General features: G+C 62.4%; 1 protein-coding gene across 1 annotated transcript in view; it reads left to right on the plus strand.

Annotated features, from left to right (window-relative positions):
• The first annotated feature begins 4,087 nt into the window (after positions 1 to 4,087).
• KIF25 (kinesin family member 25) overlaps positions 4,088 to 21,121 on the plus strand; it is a 36,919-nt gene continuing 19,885 nt past the window's right edge. Inside the window, exons 1-7 of the mRNA XM_029943273.1 lie at positions 4,088 to 4,225; positions 9,503 to 9,568; positions 14,914 to 15,018; positions 17,116 to 17,254; positions 17,990 to 18,093; positions 19,313 to 19,401; positions 20,736 to 20,772. Coding sequence (XP_029799133.1) covers positions 4,088 to 4,225; positions 9,503 to 9,568; positions 14,914 to 15,018; positions 17,116 to 17,254; positions 17,990 to 18,093; positions 19,313 to 19,401; positions 20,736 to 20,772 — 678 coding nt within the window. The remainder of the gene's footprint in view (positions 4,226 to 9,502; positions 9,569 to 14,913; positions 15,019 to 17,115; positions 17,255 to 17,989; positions 18,094 to 19,312; positions 19,402 to 20,735; positions 20,773 to 21,121) is intronic.

The raw sequence follows: 21,121 nt of genomic DNA on the forward strand, positions 1-21,121 counted from the left end.
CCCCCCCCCCCCCACCCCAGCGCTCACCGGGCCCATGGCCACACCCCGCGGTCACAGGGACTCGGCAGGGACTCCTCTCCCTGCCGCCCCAGTACTCCCGCCTCTGGAGGCCCTGGGCAGGCGGGCTGGCCGGAGCGGGTGCCGCAGGACCACACGCAGGACCACACACAGGGCTTCTGTGGAAACCCGCAGCGATCTTGGTAGGATCGCTGTTTACCGTCAGAGCGCCGGTGTCGGCTTGCAGTAGATTTCAGTGCCCAGAAAGGTGCTCTGAGGTTTGGGAGGATGGCGGGCCCCTGGGACGATTCTCGCCTGCCCCGCCCGGGGTTCTGGGAGGGGCCGCGGGAGAGGATTCCAGGGCTCCGCTGCGTGGGAGACGGACTGGCGAGACTGGCTTGGACCTCGGGGGGACGCAGGGCTGCGGCGAGGTCTCGGGCCCCACCTCTGCTGCAGAAGGGGCTCGTACGGGGAGCAGGTGCCGAGTGAGGTCTCAGGACGGCACTCAGTGGTTTATTCACGGTCACGACGCCCCAAAAGATGTGCGTTCAGCTCCAAATTGGGATTTTAAGCCTAGTGTCTTACACAGTTTATCCCACAAACACGAGCCACGACCGCCTGCCCCGTGTCAGTCGCTGTGACACTGGCTGCAAGCATCCCACAGATGCAAGGAGACGGTTCACGATGCGTCCGTGGAAGGTGAGCAGGGTGCTCGGAGGGCCTGACGGAAGGCCCTGGGCCCGCTGGCGGTGGCGGGCCTTTGGAGAGGACTTTCCCTCTTGCAAGAAAGGACTGTTGCCCGCAGCAGGATTGCTGGGGCGGAGAGGCTGCTCGGGCAGATGCCGGGTAGGACACAAGGCAGCGGGCACCAGGAGGTGGGTCTGAAGCCCAGAAAGACGACTTGTGGTCCTCACACAGCCTCCCTGCAGGCCTGGCCGTGGCGCGATTGCACGCGGAGACCGCTCAGGAGGGTCCCGGGGCCGCTGAGGGGCACGCGGCACTTGCCGACAGCAGGCCCCGACTGCAGGTTACCCCGGGGGCCCCGGCACGGCGTGGGGGCGCAGGGTGGATCCCAGAGGTGCCCAGAGACAAGGCGGGAAGCCAGTGCCAACGCCTTCAAACAGGAACCAGAAGGGTGACTGTCAGATCGTGTTTTCACGTGTTTGCTGGGCTGGGCCTTATCTTTTTCTGCGCTTTTAAGCCTTACGTTTTATTCTTTTATGGAGATAACAAACGGCCAAGTCTGAACTTGACCTTGGAATTGTTAAAAACAACATAAAACATTAGCACAGACAGGAGACCTGGAAGACGGGTTGATGGCACAGCTCCTGTGTCCCCAAGTTCTCCCCTGGGGACAGGCCCCCAGATAGAGACTGGCCAGCAGACCGGCGCGTCTGCCCCGAGGAGAGCACGGACCCGTTCTAACAGCATTTCCCGGCACGAGGGAAGGACGGGCTCAGGGCCAGGGCTCCTTGGTGGCCGTCTGGGTTCCAGGTGTGCTTGCCGGGTCCCTGAGGCCCCTCCAGCGGCCCTGGACACTATGCCAGGTACCGGACTCCGGATGGAGAGGATGACTCTTGTAGACGCACCTGCCTCTCCTTTCGGCGGTCTGGGCTGTGTTTGCTCGTTCTTCCACGCCGTTTCACGATCTTTCTTTCAGTGTGGTCTCAAAGACCCCACTGTGCTGCCTGCTTCCGCCAGCCGGATCGTGCAGGGCGCTCTCGGAAAGAGTTCATCTCCGCTGGCGACAGAAACGTTGTGGGCTGCAGGCAGCAGGAGAAAATCAATCTGAAGGGTGAGGCGGCTGCCCCTGGCAGAAATGTACAGGGGCCCCCCAGCGTGGGGCTCCGGCCCCCAGAGCAGGGACCAGTGCCCGACCGAGGGCTCCCAGCACCAGCTCGTCACACGCCACTGACTGAGGTGGCACCGGCAGTGTCCTTTGCCCTCCGGTGCGCTGTCCGCAGACCTCTGATGGTCTTGGGGCAGAGCACACAGTGGCCCTCAGCGGGGCTGCCTGGAAATCGGATGGGAGACCATCGGTGGCCCCATCGGGCTGGTGGTGAAGGAGCCCGAGCTGGACGGCGCTCACACACTCTACTCGGGCACCAATGCGATTCAGGGCAGAGGCTCCCGAGTGGCCCGGGGGGTGCACCATCCCGGGAGGCACCCACATGGGGACCGGATTCTGGCTGCGGGGAGGCACCCCCTGGACAAGGGCCGCGGGGACCCCGATAGAAGGATGTCTGGGGGGCATCAGTCAACGAGGGCAGGACATGCTCGCAAGGTCTGCACTCCTGTCACACCACCTCACCCTCCACCATCGTGTCCCCACTGCCCAGGTCTCCTGAATCATTGGCTCCGGCACCCAACGCGAGTCATTTCCCCATCACTGGGTGGCTTCTGTTCGGAGTAGGAGTGCTGTATTGTATGTGCACAGCACACACGCGTGTCCTTCGTCGTGCACCACGTGTGCACATCACATGTGTGCCGACGGTTGGCCCCGGTGGCCTCACCAGCCCAGGAGTGAAGAGAGTCCTCACGCTGTGTTTGACCAGCACATTTGCTGCTGTGACCCCAACCCGGTGGCCTCCTCGTTCTGACCCGTGTGCGCTGGGAGGAGGGTGCGGCACGTTCCCCGCGTCCTCTTGGCTGGTCCTGTTCTTGCGGGTGCATTCCTTTGGCCAACAGGGAATCGGCCAAGCTCCTAAACGTGCCACACACGGCGGGTGCTGCGGCTCAGCGGCTGCTGTCGCGGGGGCTCTGGGTCTACTCCGGTGACACTGGCAGCAGTACCTGCTCCTGGTGAGCAGCCCCAGGAGCGCTGCTCCAGAGGGGAAGGATGTGGGTCCTCGTCCATGCGGGAGGGTTTTGACCCGAACCCTGAACGAGCATCCACGGGGCCACAGAGACAGAGGCAGTGACGTGGGGGCATGCTTGGCACCTCCAGGAATAGCCAGGAGGTCACTGACCCAGGAGCCCAGTGGGCAGGGAGTGGGGAGAGGGGGCAGAGAAGGATCGGGATGCAAGGCAGGCAGGGGTGCGTGGGCCATCCTGAGTGCCTGCTTTTTATGCTAATGGAGAAGCCGGAGGGATAGAGTGTCCGTCTGACATGTCACCATGTAGGTGATCGTCCAAGGGGCTGGCGCCGTCACTATGCTGAGCCCAGGAGGACTTGCCCATGATGGCATCTGGGGTGACAGGAGGAGTGAATGCCAAGGTGTGGGTCCAAGCGGGCAGAGAATGCAGATGCTCCAGGGGTAAGGCAGAGTGGGGACCACACGGGGGTGATCATGGGGACGCCCCTGGGTGGCACCAGCGGGCAGTGGGGCCTACAGGTCAGGAACTCAAGGGAGGGGGCAAGCTGGACACAAAATTAGGGCATCATCAGGGTCCAGATGGCATTCAGTGCCGTGAGGGGAGACTGGCAGAGGAGACCAGAAGCAGATGGAAGAACACCAAGAGGCCAGTGTCCAAGAGCCGAGGGAGTATTTCACAAAGCAGGGAGAGGCCGCTGTGCCAGGGACCACCGGACCCGCCATGTGGCCGTCCTCTGCCACCTTCCCAGGGCACAGGGCCAGAACAGCACCCCTGTGGGAGCAGTGGGTGTGGGGGGGCGGACCCAGAGGGGGGGCCGGAGCAGGGATCAGGGCCGGCTGCTGCAGGGCTGCAGAAGAGAGGGCGAGGGCTTGGCCTGGAGGTCCCTGTCCAGCCACAGGTGGTGCGCCGGCACCTGCACCTGCGCTGTGGCTTCACCCCGGGTCGCTCACCCTGCCCCTGGGGCCTGGCCAGCGCTGCCGCCACCCCCCGCCTGCCTGCAGCCGTTCAGGGCCCAGAGCAACGCCCGCTGGCCTCTTCTCGTGCTTGTTCCCTGCCTCCTCTTCCTAGGGGACCCCACAGGCCCTCTCTCGACCAACATTATTATGGGAAAGGGAGCCCTCGGCGGACGTAAAATTAAGGGATCAACGGTAAGTACTGAGTACTGTCCGGAGGCTGTAATTTACATGGGGTTGGAACCCCCACAATATTCAATGAATGGTCTTCAAATGTAGCTGCCCCCACCACCCCTCCCCGTGGCCGTGACCCCGTCGCCATGGAAACCAAGGGCGCAAACGCCCGCGCACGCGCAGCAGGAGGATTGAGGGCCGGGGGCCTAGAGATGCCTGCACAGGGTGGGCGCTGGGGGCGCTTCTGGGAGCAGCGGGCCTGGCAGCTGCAGCGGCAGGTGCAGGTGAGTAGGTGCAGGTGAGCAGGCACCAGTGAGCGCTGCGGCCCCGCCTGCAGCTCCACCCCCTCCCGCCCCTCAGCCTTGGGGGCGGGGCCAGCGTGGGACAGTAGGCCTGACAGCACCCCAAGACCCCTGGTGCTCCCACCTTCCGCTCTGTAGGGTACGAGGTCCTGGTCTGACCCGGCCCCCGTCCCCCGCGTACCCCACCCTCACCTGAGGCCTTGCCACCCCCACCTGACTTGTTCAGTGTCTGCTGTCTGCTGTGCTGAATGCGGTGGTGAAGCGGCCACACATGTAACCTGATCCCTGCTCACCTGGAGCATCCGTGGAGGAAAGGAGGAAAGTAGTCACAAAAGAAACATAAACCACCAACGTGGACCCAGAATGCACCTGCGGAGGGGACGTACCCAGACCTATAGGGGCTTATAATGCAGCCCTGGCCGGTGTGGGAGTCGGAGGTGGAGCAGGCTCTCCTGGGCCGGGAGACTGCCATCTGGCAGAGGGTTGAGGGTTAAGGACAGAGCTGTCCCCAAAGAGGAAGAGACATGCCGTGGCAAGTGGCCCTAAGGCTGGCGTCGGGGAAACTGGCAGAGCACAGAGGCGGCTGCTGCTTGGGGCAGAGGCGGAAGGGGGGGCAGCCATGGAGCAGGGAGGCGGGAGGGGAGCAGCCCTGCAGTGGAGAGGCGGGGAGGGGGGCAGCCGTGAAGCCGCAAGCAGGACCAGGATGTTCTTTATCTTGAGGTCCAGGAAAGGCTACCAAAGAGGTTTTAAAGGAGAGAAAAGCGGTTAGATCCGTATTTTGAATATGTCGCTGGTAGCAAGTGGTCCCAGAAGGGCGAGCATGAGGTGTAGGGCCAAGTTAGACGTGGCAGGGGAGGACTTCTGGGTGCCTAGGTGAGGGCATCTGTGAACCCACACCCAAAAAGACCAGCCAACCTGGGGAGCCTCACAGAAAAACGGTTGAAAGCCCATGTAAGTTGCCCGCACGGCTTACATCAAATGAAGAAACATTTATTCAAGAAACCTGATAGAATCTCCATACAAACAGTACAAGTCTGCGGCCCCCTGCCTTGTGCCCCCCAGGCTCCGCTGCCCAGAAGGTCGGGTGTGGCCAAGATGGGGCTGCCCCTCCCCTCAGCTTCGGACTGCAGCTCGCCGGATCTCACCAGTTTGCACAGGCCCCTGGCACAGAGTAGGGGAAGCTAAATTCCTAGCTGGCTGTGGTGGAGGCCAGGGTCCCCTTCCCTCACCCAGCCTCCACTCACATGATGAAGCCACACCCCGGAAGAGGTGGGGGGCCTGGGGGTCCACTTGCTCTTCCTCAGCTTGATATCATGGAGAGAGAGCAAGCCAAAAGCCCACAGGCCACGGGCCTGCCTGGCGCCCAGAGGGCTGGTTTTCATTTCTGGAGATTTCCATCAGGGCGAGAGGCAGCCCGTGAGAGAGAGCTCTAAAGCCCTTCCCACAGGAACTGACTTCATCTGAAACAATCCAGTGAGGCTCAGACTCGAGTACTCTTCTTACCCAAGAGCACATAGTCGTCTGCTCGGGCACCATGACAAAGTGCCACACACCAGGTGGTTTAAACCACAGAGCCGGAGACCGGGAGTCCGAGAGCAAGCTGTCGGCGCTGGTGTCCCTGGAAGCCCCTCCCCGTGGCTCGTGGTGTGCTCACGTGGCCTGTCCTGTGGCGGGGGGGTATCCCCGCAGCACCTCTCTGTGCCCTAATGTTCTCTTCCTACGTGGACACCAGTCACGTCGGGTTGGGGCCCGTGCTGATGGCCTGATTTTAACTTAAGCACCTCCTTAAAGGCCCTGTCTCCAGAAACAGTCACACTCTGAGGTCCTGGGCTTGGGACTCTGACAGGTGAATTTGTGGGGAACACAGCCCATTACAAGCAGCAAGCTAACAGACCACCTAGTTCACGCGAGGCTAAGAAGAGCCTGCGGTTAGGACGGACCTTCCAGACAGGCTTCCCAAACTATCCCTGCCCCAGTGTAACTGGGGCAGACACAAGAAATTCATGTCCCAGGCCACTGTGGAAAATGATCCCACAGTCAGTCAGTAATTAGTAGGGCTTACCAGGTGGTTGTGATACTAAAGGACGCAGATTAACGGAGAGATCAAGGAGAGACACAACACTGAGCCGCTTGCAACTGCGGTCCCTCCTGTGCCTGGTGCCCGTGTGCGTGCCCAGGGCTGTGTCCGGGGCGTTCACCAAGGCTTCCCGCTGAGGGAGAACGGCTTCCCTAGAGGAGCTGAGCTGCGTCACTCAACAAAGCACACAAACGGAAACAAAAACAAACTGCAGGAGGGGGAAAGGCATCACTGGCTAAAGGTTTGACCACACATTTCCTAAAATGTCTGGTTTTCAACAAAAAAGTCGTAAGATGTGAAAGAAACAGGGAAGTGAGACTCATCCACTCATCTTGGGGAAACAGACAAGAACTGACATTGAAAAGCCTAATGTTAGAATTACTAAGACTTCAAAGGAGTCATTGTGTGAACATATGAATATATTCAAGAGACTAAGGAGCCCACATTACAGACGTGAGGAGAATAAACTTTCTTATCAGATAGAAAATAGCAATAAAGGGATAGAGATTACTTATTAAAAAAAATTGTAACTCTGGAGTTGAAAGCAGCTGAAATGAGGACATTCCCCAGAGGACTCGAGTAGATTTGAATGGACAAAAAAAAGATTCCGCAAACTTTTAGCTTGGTAGAAATTATGCAATCCTAAGAACAGAGCGACAAATAGAAGGAAGGAAAATGGTTGGAACCTGTAGGTGTGAAGCCTATAGGCACCCCAACACACACACGTCATGGGGACACCAGGAGGGGAGAGCAAGAAAACACAAGAAATATCCAAGGACATAATTGCTCAAACTCCTCAAATGTCTTGAAATTTGGCAAGGAGCTTCATGAACTCCAATTAGGATAAATACAAAGAGATCCACACCCACATGGTTCGTCATAAAATTACCGGAGGAGAAGAGCCGGGGGGGGGGGGGGGGGGGGGGGGGGGGGGGGGGGGGGGGGGGAATGACTCATCCAGTCAGTCCATGAGCCCTCTCATCAGCAACAGGGGCCGCGGGTGACGCTCTCAAAGGGCTGAAAGACAAGTCCTGTCAACTAGAAATATTATACCCAGCAAAACTGTCTCAGAAATGAAGGCAAAATAAAAGCTTTCCCAGACGAACAAAGTAAGAGAAAATTTGTTGCCAGAAGGCTTGCCTTATTAAGAGATGCTAAAGGATGTTCCTTAGGCTGAAAGCAAGTGCCCCCCGCCCCACACCCGAAACACAAATCCACAAAGAATGCCAACAAAGACAGCCACAGAACTATAAAAGACAGGCGAAAAGTGTGTTTCTTCTTTGTTTTCTCCACTGATTTAAAAAGCAGTTGTGTAAAACATTAGATGTGTAATTATGTCGCTGAAACTATAACATATAGAAATGTCATATATTTGACAAAAGTGGCACAAAGGAGGTGAGTGGGGACAAAGTTTTGCTGGAGTAGGACAATGACACCAGATGCTAGTTTGAATCCACAGGACTGAGTGAGCCTGGTGGTTCATCATGGTGAAGAAGGCCGACAAAGCAAACGCAGCAGGTCTGTATTTGCTGTCCCTTCTCTTCTCAGTTTTTTAATGAACATGCGATTATGTAAAGCAGCAACGATAGCAGGGCTGTGGCATCTGTGACATTTGTGGATGTCACGTGTGATGGCACCGACACACCAGCGGGGACAGGAGAGTTCAGCTGCAGCAGGCGTGTCTCTGTGTCTCGCTGGACTCTGACCATCCATGTGCAGCAGACTTTTCCAGGTTCAAAGTGCAGGGTGAGCTTTCAAGCAACCACTCAGAAAATTATTCAAAAACTAATGGAAAATGTCATTAAAGAAATTAAAATTTTATACTAGAAAATATCCACTTAATGCAAAAAAAAAAAAAGGCAATAAAAGGAACAAAGAAGACACAAGGCACATAGAAAACGAACAAGAGAAATGTCGGGTGCAAACCCACATCAGCGTCATTAACGTGGACGAGCCACCAGTCACAAGGCAGGTTGTCCGACTGGGTAAGAAGCGAGCTCTAGCTACACGCTGTCTGTCCACGTTCAAACATACAAATAGCGTGTAAGCAAAAGAATGGAGACAGACCTCATGCCACCGTCAACCACAGAAGACTGAGTGGCTGTACTAACATCAGACAAAATAGACTCTAAGATGACATAGATGTCACTACCGATCAAGACGGACATTTGATAATGATGGAAGAGTCACTAGTGGAAAGATAGGAAAAGCATATGTGCACCTAACCACATGGCCCTGAAATGGACAGAATGAAAGACAGAAATCAGCAATTCAAAGCTAATAGCTGCAGATCCAACCTCCCCTCTTAGTAATAAACAAACCGCACAGGGGACCGGCCAGGAGACAGATACCTCGGATGACACTGTTGAACCACCTCAGGCGGACGCCCACTGAGCACCCCCTCTGGGCAGCAGGGGGACACACGATCTTCCCTCTCTGCCCCGTAGCTTACCAAACTCACTCCTGCCAGAGGCCCTTTGCACGGCTTTCCCCTTGGCCCTGGGCTTCCTCGATGGCCCTCCTCCCTCTCTCTGAACGCACATCGCTGTTTTAACTGTCACATGGCCGCACCCCCTGCCCAGTTCACTTAGCCCACGCAGGATGGGAGTCCACGCCTGATGGGTTCACTGCTGCATGCACAGCACCCAGACACACGCCTGGCACGTGACAGACTTCTAACACATCTGTACATAAATTGATTAATAAAGGGAAAGAGGGACACCTGGCTGCCTTAGCAGGTAGAGCATGTGACTCTTGATCTCAGGGTCCTGAGTTCAAACCGCACATTGGGCGTGGCGCCTACTAAAAAAAAATTGAAAGGAAGGCTGATTTTGGTGAGCAGGACGCCGACAGCCATGCCTTCCGGATGTGAATGTGCATATGGGTCGCTGGAGCTCTTATTAAAGGTAGACCCTGATGGATTTGGGCGGGGGGACAGCTTGACTGAGGCACAGTGTCTATGTACCATAATGCAGGGTTCTGTGCCCTCAGGGAGCCCCCGCTGCTGGGGGCCACACCTGGAGCCGGCGCCGTGGCCACGGGGCCCCCACTCCAGGACCCCCACCTCCCAGCTCTTCCCTGGTGTCTCCGGCTTCCCTCCCAGACTCGTCCTCAGGACAGAGTGGCCAATGATGACCATCATTTACACTCGTTAATGTCCCTGTTTTGGTCCTTGGTTTTAGGCCAAAGACGAGCGGATAGTTGATCTGGAAACGGAAAAGGCAGTTCTCCACCTGAGGCTGGCGCAGGTAATGGCCGCCGCGGCCTGCGGGCCGGGCCTCCCCTTCCCGGGGGGGGGGGGGGCTGCCGGGCCGTCTCCGGGCCGGACGAGGTGCGACTCCGCGTCCCCGCGTGCTCTCCCGCATTGGTGAGCAAGGACCGCACGGCGCACCTGCTCTTCCAGCTTCCTGCCGTGTGACTCGCAGCCGGGAACGTCACCCGGTTTACGCGTGTGGTGGCGTCGTGACACCCCCTTCGCCTGCACCCCGAAGCCCCCGGTGCCCCTCGGCCCCATCCCCGTCCTGCCCACCCCAGAGCCACCCTGCCCTCCTGGGACAGACGCCTGGAGATTCCGTCCAGACCGCGCACCCAGCCGGAGGGGGCCCTCCCTCAGCGACGCCTCGGCCCGTCCTCCTGCAGGTGTGCCCCCGGGAGGGAAGGGATGGGGCGGGGGGGGGCAGGCGGGCTCCGTGTGCCCCCCCGTCCGTGTCAGCGGAGGGGGCCCGTGAGGAGTGTGGGGACACACTGGCCGCGGGGTCAGGGTGACAGCCAGCGCGCCGGGGGCCACGGGGGACCTCCTTAAGCAGCCGTGTCAGGGTCCCTGGACAGAGATTGTACACTCTCTTGCAGCGGCTCCTACTGCCCTTAAGCGAAGGATTCGTTCACTTGTTCACGGCACCGGCCACACCTGCGCGCGTGAGCCATCCCTGCAGCCTGTCCGGCCTGCGCCCAAGAGGCTGTGTCCCCTGAGTCACCCCCGCATCCCCCCAGGGCCCCCCCACCCCCCTGCATCCCCCCACGTTTCCCCCAGAATCCCCCCTTGCAGCCCCCCAGGGCCTCCCCCACCTCCCCTCACGCCCCCCAGGCTTCCCCCCGGGTCTCCCCCGGTCCCGCACCAGGCGCATGAGGCCGGTATCATCGGGCAATGCCGTGACTTCTGCTGCAGGAGCCCCCGTGGCCACAGCGGCTGGGGCTCTAGGGAAACCTCCAGCCTCACGTGGGGCCTGCGCCCCTGGCCGGGGGGCCGGGGCAGGTGGGGTCCCGGAGGCTCACGCCTTCTGTGGGTGAGGGTTCTCCAAGCACCAGTTAGAGGAAATGAACTTTTTTTTTTACATTCAAGATTGTTGGGCACAGAATGTCAGGTATATGAAGCCTGAAAATTTTGTTGGCATTTGAATGTTAAGTCCCTCATATTTTTTTAAAAGAATTTTAATGTTTATTTGTATTTGAGACAGAGAGAGCGTGAGCAGGGGAGGGGCAGCGAGAGAGGGAGACACAGAATTGGAAGCAGCTCCAGCTCTGAGCTGTCAGCACAGAGCCCGACACGGGGCTCGAACCCACGAACTGTGACCCCATGACCTGAGCCGAAGTCCGACACTCCACTGATTGAGCTGCCCAGATGCTCCCCCTCTCTTCATGATGATGAAACGGAATCTTCGTCTCTGTGGCCCCAGCTCCCACCGGCTCACAACGCCGGGCAGGCGGCCCCGTGACCAGGACGGCCGCCGGCAGCGAGGTCGGTGTGGTGACGCGGGCGCACAGGGCTCTGCCGGGGACCGCCTTCGTTGGACCAGTCTCCGCGCAGACAGTGGCTGCTCACGGCTCCTGGTCTCGGTGTCCCCTCGCTGCAAACGAGTCGGACCCGGTCCCTCGTGCCGGGGCTCACACCTCTCCAACCTCAGCCCCGAACCTCCCTGGAGGCTCCCCCGGCAGCCGGCCGCCCGACGCCCAGCACCAGGCGCTCCGTGGCTGCACGTCCTTCCCTCTGACGCGCCGCTGTGTCCACCGCGCCGGGGACATTAGAACCAGGTTTCCTCCGGATGCCGTTAGTTTTTCCCAGAGAAGATCCGAGCCTCCTGAGCTTAGGGCCTTGACTTTGCTTCAGCGGCGAGGAGCGGACGCCGTCAGCCCCGTGGTGGCCGCTCTCCGGGCTGTCCGCGGCCCTGCCCGCGCGCCCCTGCCACCGCCGCCTCCGCTGCAGCGTCCGCCCTGGGACCCGCGGTCCGTGTCCCCAGAGCCCCACGAGGGACCGGCTCTCCTGGACTTGGTACACCGTCCGCCTCACTTCCTCACGCTTCCGAATGTTTCACCCCAACAAGGAACGGGCCCTCCAGCCTCGGTGGTGGCCCTGCCCGCCGCCTCCACGCCCGCTGCCTGTCGCTTGGTCGCCCGGGCGTCCCGCTGCCCCGGGGAAGGAGCCCCGTGGGCTTAGCGCAGGTTGAGGCACGTCCCAGGCTTTGGGGCGAACACGCTCCCCCAGCAGCCGGGAGTCCAGGGGAAACGCTGGCTTCCCAGCACGTGAGCCCGAGGCCGGGCTGGGCGGGTGTGGGCGGGGCGACACTGCGGGCTCAGAGGGGCGCCGCGGCGGCACAGACCCACGCTGCACCGCGGTCCCTCCCGAGAGGCGCACGGACCTCATCTCCGGCAGCAGCGCAAGGAGGGAGCCCGGTGGTAGTGGAGTCAACAGACCCCTCTCCCGCTCCGTGGGTGTTTGTGACCGGACACCGTCATTACCACCGTGCCGTTCCCCTGCGCCCGAGGCGGTGCGTGGCACCCCACCCGGAGCCCCCGAGGCGCCACCGAGCAATCTCAGGGTCAGTTCATGTCCTTCCCGTTGCCAGAGGAGCGATCGGCGCCGCCATGACTGTTTGCTAAGGGCAGAGCCTTGAGTCTCCGCGCTCTGTTTCTTCGGAGCTCCCCTCGGCAAGGGAGGCACTGCCCTGCCACACGGGCACCGGGCAAAGTCCCACGGGCACAGCGCCCAGCACCGTGGATGTACAGAGCGGGCCCCTGCCAGCCCACGGGGCTGCCACCTCGCCCGGCCGACGCGGGGCCACCTCCGTGACCTGCTGTGGGAGGGACCCTTGGTGAGGAGCAGTCACGTGCCTGCAGACTTGCATTTGGCAACAGAGAAAGGTCTTAGTAAAAGTTCAGGCGAAGAAAGTGGTTGGCAGATTAATTAACCCAAACCAGGGGGAGCCGATGCCTCTGTTCACTGTGCGTTTCACTCGGGGATGGCGTTTTGCTGGATAGGGCAGGAAGAGAGGAGGGGGGGCGGGCCTCCAGGCCGGGTGCTGGCGGCGTCCTGTGGTCCAGGTTTCTGCCAGTGCCACCCGCCGTCCGTGTCCTGGATGGAGACAGCTGCGTGCTGCTGAGGGCAGCCGTGTCTCCTGCTTCCACCGTGGCTGCCGGGGCTCCGGCTCTCACAGCCATGGTCTGCACGGGGAGTGACGAGTCAGGCAGACGACGAGCACCCCAACACGTCCACCACGTCCGTCTGTCCACCTTCAGGTCACGGCTCAGAAGTCCCACCTGACCCGTGCAGGTGGCACAGCCATCCTACCTGCCAGAGATGCTGGGAAGTGTTGGCTTCAGCGGACACTGAGAAGTGGGGGCGTGATCGTACAGCAGGGGGCACTGGGGGCACAGGCCACCGGCAGCCGGGTTCGCTCGGACCCGTCCCTGGGAAGTCCGGGCGCAGCTGGCTTCACGGCAGCCCCCGGGCAGCCTCCGTGTGGCCGTGACGATGGTGTCCTGGTTTTCTCCTAGAACCCGTAGACGTTCTGTGAGCCCGTGTCGGTGCCGACGTGTTTGGGGCACTTTGCATGAGCGACGAGTCCCTAGGTTGTGCCCCCGAGGCCGCGTGAAGCGGTGCAGCTGCCACGGCTCAGGGACGGCCGACCCCTTCCCAGCGAGCCCCCCCCCCACCCCAGCCCAGCCTGGAGCAGGGGCCCATGAGCCAGGTGATGGGGGGCCCCTTCTCCTCTCCGCCCACCCACAGGCCCGGACACCGCTGGCCAACAGCGGGTGGCCCCCTGCCCCCCCACACCAGGCCTGGCCCGGCCTGGCTCTCGGGGCCTCGGGCCCTGACTTTCCTGCGGGCAGCAATCAGGACTTCCCGTCACTCACCGCCCGTGCTTGCATGAGTCCCCCGGGGTCCCAGCCACCCTCTTGCCTGCACCCAGGCCTCCGGCTCCGGGGGCCCGTTGTCTCTGCCACCTTGAAGCACCACGCTTCGTGCATCCCCGTGGCCTTCCCGTGGGCACAGGAATGTGAGTTCCCCTGCACGGTCCCGGCCTGGGGGCTCCGCGCTTTCCACTGCCTGAACCCCTGGGCGGCAGCGACTCTTACGCCCTGAAAAGCTCTTCCCAAGTCGCTGCCACCCCAGCACTCCAGGAGGATCTCCCGGTGCTGGGAGGCGCACCTGCCCCCGCTCCCCGGATGGGGAGCGCCTGGCGAGCGCCTGGCAGGGCTCACCCTCCGTGCCAGGGCAGGGCCCCACCCCCTGGCCCCAGGACCCCCTGGCCCCCTGGTGCTGGTGTAGGTCCTCAGGGGGCCCCATCGTGCCCTGGCCTGTCCCAGCGCACCCTGCGCTCCTGGCACTCCCCTACTCCTCTGGCTGGTGGTCCACCTGCTCTCGGTGCCGTCCCCAGTCAGGGGCGGATGTCCCAGAGCCCCGCATCCGCTCCGGAGGTTGCCTGGGCCTCCCCCTCGCTACGGGGGTGACCCTCGGTGACGGGCGTGACCCCATTTGCGCAGAGGCCTGCCCCCTCCCCTGCGCTCTGCCCGGGCAGGCGGGGCAGTGAGCTCCTGCTGAGGAAGGGCGCGCTCACCCTGCGTCCGTGGCTTCCGAGCAGCTTCGGGCTTGCGCACAGGACAAATGTGCCCCGTTAAGTAGGTGGTGGATGTAGCACCTTCCTGACGGCCTTGCAGTCCGGGTTCTCCGCGGGGGGGAGGGGGGCGGGGGAGGCATGGCTGCGGGGCGAGTGGACGCCTGGATGTCCGGATGTCTGGCTGCGGGGGGCGCGGTGGGCGAGCATCAGCACTCACGCGCGCGGGCTCTGGGAGACGCAGCAACCCCCGAGCGTGTTCGCCAGCCGCCTGCCCCGGCCACGACCGCGGGGGCCCTGTCTTGTCCCCGACCCCGGGTCGCCTCCCTGCCGAGCCAAGGCTGCCCCGGGTGGGTCCCCGCGTGGGTCCCGCCTCACCGCTCCGTCCCCCCGACGGTCCCCTCACTCCCTCCTGCTCCTTCTGCTCAAGTGTCTGTCGGGAAAATCCGAAGGACCCGCCCGGACGGCGACCCTGTCACTGACCTGTCCCCCCACCACTCCGCTGCATCGTCCGGGCCGCCCGGGGCCTGTGCGGGGCCTGTGCGCACCTGCCGCTCGCTAACGCCCTCCGCTCGGCCGCCCCGTGCCCGGTGCCCATGCGGTGCCACCTGTGTGGCCGGTCGGGGTGGGTGCCGGGTGCCTCGAGAGCTGTGCCCGCCCCCAGTAGGTGGGCGCGGCCGGCCAGGAGTGCCCGCCCCTCGGAGGAAACGCCTGCGCCCCAGGGTTCTGAGACGCTGAACCGTGTTGTATTCTTTTCTGCACAGGGCGGCGGCGCGTCCTCGGGGCTCTGCTCCGCGTGCGGCCAGCGGGCCCGGCCGCCGCGGGGAGGCCCCCGCTGGGCTTTGCTCCAGCTCCGCCCCGGGATTCAGGTAGGAGCCCTCCCGCCGGCCACGGTCCGTGATTTTCTGGTGAAATGGCAAACGTCATCCTGTCCAGAGAGGCCCACTCCTTTTTCCCTATTTATTTATTAGGGGGAGGGGCCGAGGGAGGGCGCATCTTCAGCAGGCTCAACCCTCAGTGCAGAGCCCAGTGCTGGGCTCCATCCCACTGAGCCGGACACAGAGGCAGGAGAAACGTAGCTCAGAGGAGATCTCCTTACAGCCCAGGGCCACGGACTCGCACCTGAGGCGGGCGGAGCGTGACCTTCCCCCAGGAGCTCACCGGCGCCTTAGTGCTTACATGTCATTAAAGACTAAAAGTGACCAGGGGCACCTGGGGGCTCCGTCGGTTAAGTGTCCGACTTCAGCTCAGGTCATGATCTCACGGTTCATGAGTAGGAGCCCCGCGTCGGGCTCTGTGCTGACAGCTCGGAGCCTGGAGCCTGTTTCAGATTCTGTGTCTCCCTGTCTCTCTGCCCCTCCTCTGCTCATGCTCACTCTTTCCCTCCCTCTCTCTGTCTCTCTCAAAAATAAATACACGTTAAAGAAAATAAGAGACTAGAAGTAACCTGATCGTCAGAGCAGCTCGTCCCCCAAGGTCCTGGAAGCCACTTCCAAATTCCTTAGAGACTCACTTTCTCCACCCCGTCCGTCCGCAAACTTGCAAGTAGGCAGCCGTCCCTCCCCACTGCCCAGGGCAGCTCTTCCTGGCCACAGCCCCGTCCCCGTGCTGGAGTAAAATCGCCCTTTTGCAGCCAAAAACGTCTCAAGCCTTGTTTCTTAGCCATTTGCTCATGAAACCCCCTTCAGATTCGTCGTCCTGACCCTGGGACCATGACCTGAGCCAAAATCAAGAGTCGTGCACTCAACCCACTGAGCCACCCAGGCGCCCCAAAAATAGATCTCCTCGTAAGAAGCTGTACTTTAATGAAGCAAAGCTTCTCCGTTAGCAGATGCAGACTGTCCGTCACTGCCCTTGTGGCCTTTGCTCGCTGGGTCATCCCCTGCCCGAGGGGCTCCCACACCACCTGCTGGGCCTGAGGGCACCCGGCCTGGGGTCCTGAGCGGAAACAGGAGGGAAAAGCGCCGTGTGGCCATGGGACGGCCATCAGCCGCTCTGTGAGCCAGAGTCACAGCCGCCATCTCGTTCACTTCAACGGCGGGGGTCGAAAAGTGCTTGTTGGGGGCAGGTTAACCAGGACGAATGTCACCTCCGTCAGCGGAAGCAGCTGCGGGGAGTGGCGGGCGGTGGCGGGGGGAGAGGCGGGGGCCGGGCCGCACAGCGTGCTGGCACCCGTCCGGGGCGGCCGCGGGGTGTATTTTTATACCACCGTCCGATGGGGAGTATTGTTCCACTGTTGTTACGAACAACGTGACCTGGGGGAGCGTCAGAAGGAAAACCCAGATCCTGATTATGACAAACACGCCATCTGCAAACGTGATTAGTCCGCCCGGCGAGGCCTGTTTCCTGCCCCTGAGCGGACGTGCGAGATATCCGTAGAATCAGTTCTGTGACTCATCGCGGAGTGGACGGGCCCCTCCGCAGCACGAGTGGCTTCCCCTGCCTCCTGTCATGCTGCGACTCACCTCAGTGTTGGCATTTGATCGGACGTTTCCCAGACCTACGGGCACGGCGTCCCCGTTACAGAAAAGAAAGGTTTAGCGGAGCAAACCCTCTCTGGGCCTCCTGTCTGGGCGCCAGCAGCCTTCCAGCCCCATCAGAAGGGAGGGCCCGGCGCTGCACTGTCCCCACACTTCTCTGAAGGCACCTGCCCGCGCGCCTGGGCGGACGTGTGTCCCCAAGGTCAGGACAGCGTGGCTCCGAGCAGGTGGTCTGGACGAGACATCGGGGCTGCGCAGCTGTGTGCGGAGGGACGGTGGCCCGGGCCGCCTCCCCAGCGAGTCCTCAGCAGACAGAACCTGTCCTCCACGTAACTTTGAAGAACTTGAGCCTTACGTGGATTGAGTTCATGATAAATTAGCATGTGACTGCGTTCTCCGTGGGGCTGGGTTCTGGTTTCATAGACGCCTGGGTAATTATTACATATAATACTCACTCTCTCAGTTCTGTATGTTTTTGTTTCGTAGACACTGAAGCAAGACATAAAGGCGCTGCATGCCCCTTTTCTGGAAGTTCTCCGGAATTGCTGGGACCACCTGCAGGCGGCTCTTTCTGAAGTGGCCGCGGGGGTCCAGAGAGCACAGCTCGCCCACCAGGCTCTGCTGAGTAAGCCGTGGCCCCACTCCCGTGTCCCTCCCTCTTACTCGTGCCCCTGCCCGGGCCTGGGGGCCGGAGCTCCCAGGGTGTGGCTGGAGGCTCCGTGTGATCTGCTCAGCCCTCTCCTCGCATCCGGGAAGTCCGTGCGGCTCGGCCACGGTCGGAGCGGGACGGATGTCCTCGCCCCCCAGCCGGAGGCCGGTGCTTCGGCCCCGAGGCACTGTGTGAACCAAGGCACACTAGGTTTCCACCAGGCTGACAGACATCTTAGTTTATTAGAGAGAAAGAGAGAGCAGGGGAGGGGCAGAGAGAGGGAGACACAGAGCCTGAAGGAGCTCCAGGCTCTGAGCTGTCAGCACAGAGCCGGCGCGGGGCTCGAACCCACAAATGGTGAGATCAGGACCTGAGCCAAAACCCGGAGCGGGTGCCCACTGACTGGACCCCAGGCGCCCCCCGAATATCTTAGTTCAGGTCACCGAGGACGCAGGGCCCCTCGTGCCTCTTCTGTGCACTCCGCCCAGGGACACTCTCCTGATGGTCTTGGGGGAGGCGACCCGGTGCGCACAGTGGGCCTGCACACCGCGTGCCCCCGCGCAGGGGACGGTGCTGCGATTTCAGGGAAAACCGTGTCTCTCAGCTTTGAAAACGTGCCGTGCTTAATGGAAAAGTGGACGGACAAGAGGGAGAAGGGCCTGTCCCTGAGGGCGGGCTGACCCCAGACCCGCGGGCGAACCCCTGTCGCAGCCTGGCGGTGCGAGGCGGGCCGTCTGGAGCGGCGCCTGCGGGACGCGGACGCGCGGTACCTGCTGGAGCGGCGGCGGCGGAGGGAGCTTCACAACCGCCTGGTGGTGAGCGCGGCGGGGCGGGGGGCACGTGGGGGTGGAGGTCCGCACAGGGGGCCCTGGGACATGTGGGGGCCCAGAGCTCTGCCTCCCCCGTTAGCAGGACGCAGAGCGCGGCGCCCCTCACTCCCGCACGCGGCCTGGGGTCTGTGGCCCACGGAGCGGGCCCTCGGGTTTCCAGTTCGCACCCCATGAGGCCGCGGTTAGCGGTTTGTTGGATGAACTTCCGTGAGGTGCGGTGACGGGGTTGAGCCCGGCCTGCTCGCGGCCCCGCAGACCGGCGGCCCCAGGACCCGGCGGTGCTCCTGGGGAGTCTCTCCCGTCCCCGGGCTCCTCCATGGCCAGACCCGCCGGGGGGTCGCTCCCCCGCGTCTGACCTGCTCCTGCCGCCTGCCCGGCGCTTTCTAGGCCTCTCGGTGCCCTGCTGTGGACACCCAGTGGGGTGAGTGACTGAGGGCCCCGGGGGCGGGAGCCGAGAAGGACGGCTTCGGGGGACGCGGCTGCGGCTCGGAGGTCCTGGCGAGGAGGAGGCGCCTCGTTACGGTCCCGGCGTCGTAGAAGGACCAATGGGTACAAGACCGGCGGGGGCGCGGCAGGGGGTCAGGGTCACTGCGCGTGGTGGACGCCGTGCCGTCGGGGTCTGAGCGCCGCCTGGCTGAGGCGAGCCCGCCACGTGGACACACTCTCAGCTGCCACCCCGTGTCTCTGCGCTGTCACACCGTCACCCCGTGTCTCTGCGCTGTCACATGTCACCCCGTGTCTCTGCGCTGTCACACCGTCACCCCGTGTCTCTGCGCTGTCACACCGTCACCCCGTGTCTCTACGCTGTCACACTATCACCCTGTGTCTCTGCCCTGTCACCCCATGTCTCTGTGCTGTCACATGGTGCCATGACTCTTGGCAGGGTCTGGAAGTAGGAAAAGTACCAGATTACAGAAGCTTCTCCCAAAATGCCCATCAATTTGACACGGGTCGCCATTGAGAGGCGGTCTCTGGACACTTGTCACCACGAGACAGTGGTTTGTGAAGTGGACACACTTAAGTGTGGACCTTTAAACCACTCCAAGCATCTCTGTGGGGACTTGTCCGGACACCACGAAGGAACCGCGGCACTCACGTCCTGGGGACACGGTCGTCAGGCCGACACGGAAGTCACTCTCGGAGGACGCAGCCGGTCCGCTCAGCCTCGCCCCCCAGCTCACAGGCACACCCTCCGTTGTTGTAGGAGCTGAGGGGGAATATCCGAGTTCACTGTCGGATCCGCCCTTTGTTGCCTTTTGATGAAGAATCCGATGATCCGGCTTCAGGGAACAGGTAATCTGCTTTGGCTGTGTGTGCACCCGAGTGTGAGTGTGTGCGTGTGCGTACGTGTGTGCGTGCACGAGTGTGTGTGTGTGTGCGCGCATGTGCAGCAGTCTGCACGCCTCCTGTCCTCCCGCCGCCAGCCCGGAGCAGGGACGTGCAGGGGTCATGTCCGCCTCGAGCACCGGGAACCGTGGGCTCCGCCGCCCCCTCCCCCGCCCGGCGGGGTGCTCACTGGTCCTCTCTCTGTGTGGGCGCGGCGACGGGAGCGTCCCCGTTGTCTATGCAGAGGCCCCTCAGGGCGCACAAAGGCACCAGCACTGGCCCCGCTGCCGTCTGCGGCCCAGCGTTTTGACGTTGTTGCCGAGTAACAGACACAATCTGGGCCCTCCCGCCCGGCCGCCGCCGCACACCGTGCCCCGCTCGCGTCAGGCCGGCCGTCAGCGGGTCCGCAGCCAGCGGGCACTCCCTTGTGCCCGTCAGGCGGCGGGGGCCGGGGCCTGCCCTCGCCCGCCCAAGCCTGGCTCTGCCGGGGCGCCTCCCTCACGCCTCACTGACGGCTGCGTCACGCAGTCCGGCCCTGGCCGCGCGCAGGTCTTTAGGCCGCTGGCCCGTCCTGCAGCGTCAGATCCGGTTCGTACCTTCCCGACGTGGCTGCATGCTTGTCTTCAAGTCTTTTGTGGCTGCAGCACGTGCCGTTGGTGGCCACCCCAGACCGGGATGCTCCCGCGTAGGCGCGGCTCTCCGAGGCTGCTGGCCGGCCGGGGCGGGGGTCCCACTGGGCTCGGTTGCTCCTGGGCGTTGAGCTTCTCAGAGCTGCGGAAGCAGCTTCCTGACCTTGTGTCTGTTCCTGCATCACTTACATTCATCTGGTTCCCACTTCTGCGGCACATCGCCTTCTTCCAGATTCACGGTTACCTCCACACGGCCCGGGCCCTGGGGGCGAGGCTGGGTGCCCCGTCCCTTGCCCACCCGCCGCTCCCCCGGCTGGGCTTGCGGGAGGCACCGGATGCAGGTCTGTCCGTCTCTCCCGCACGACACAAGCGGGGACTTGAGCCGAGAGCGGAGGCAGGAGAGGCAGCCCTGGCCGAGAACGTGGGAAGGGGAGGGCAGGTGAAAGGGGGAGCAGGGAGGGAACCAGAGATGTCGCCTCGAGAGGAGGGGTGAGGGCAGAAGCAGGGGTGACGAGACAGACAAGGAGAGGCAAGGAGGGGCCGAGGGGAGGGCCAGGAAGCGACAGCGGGAGGAGCCCGGCAGAAATGGGTGGCGGAGGAGAGCTGGGGATTGGGACCCGGAAGGGGGCTCGCGGTGACGCACAGTCATTGCTGCCATTGTTCTGCCCCCAGCTCGGAGCCTGCGGAGGTGGTCCAGGCCGTCGATGAGGTGCGTGTGCTCGGAGCGGCTGTCTGTGGTGACTCGCGTGTGCCCGACACGCCCCCCCGAAGAGCAGTTCGGGGACGGGTGAACACAGAGGAGATGCCTCCTTTATTCCGCGCCTCCTCAGAGAAGACGGGTCCCGTGCCCGGACTCCCACGGGAGCGAGAAGTCCGCGTCCCTGGTGCGGAGCTGGGGCCCCTCGCTGCAGCTGCGCGCTCGTCGGCTTTCCGGCCAGCGCCCGGAGGACCGGCCGGAGGTTGGAGCAGAAGGAGAGAAACAGGAGCCTGGAACCAACTTGGCTCGGCCCGAACCGTGTGGTGAAATTGTGAAACGGACGTATTTACTGCAGCTCACA

This window comes from Suricata suricatta, chromosome 7, assembly GCF_006229205.1.
Source record: "Suricata suricatta isolate VVHF042 chromosome 7, meerkat_22Aug2017_6uvM2_HiC, whole genome shotgun sequence".
Taxonomy (NCBI): Eukaryota; Metazoa; Chordata; class Mammalia; order Carnivora; family Herpestidae; genus Suricata; species Suricata suricatta.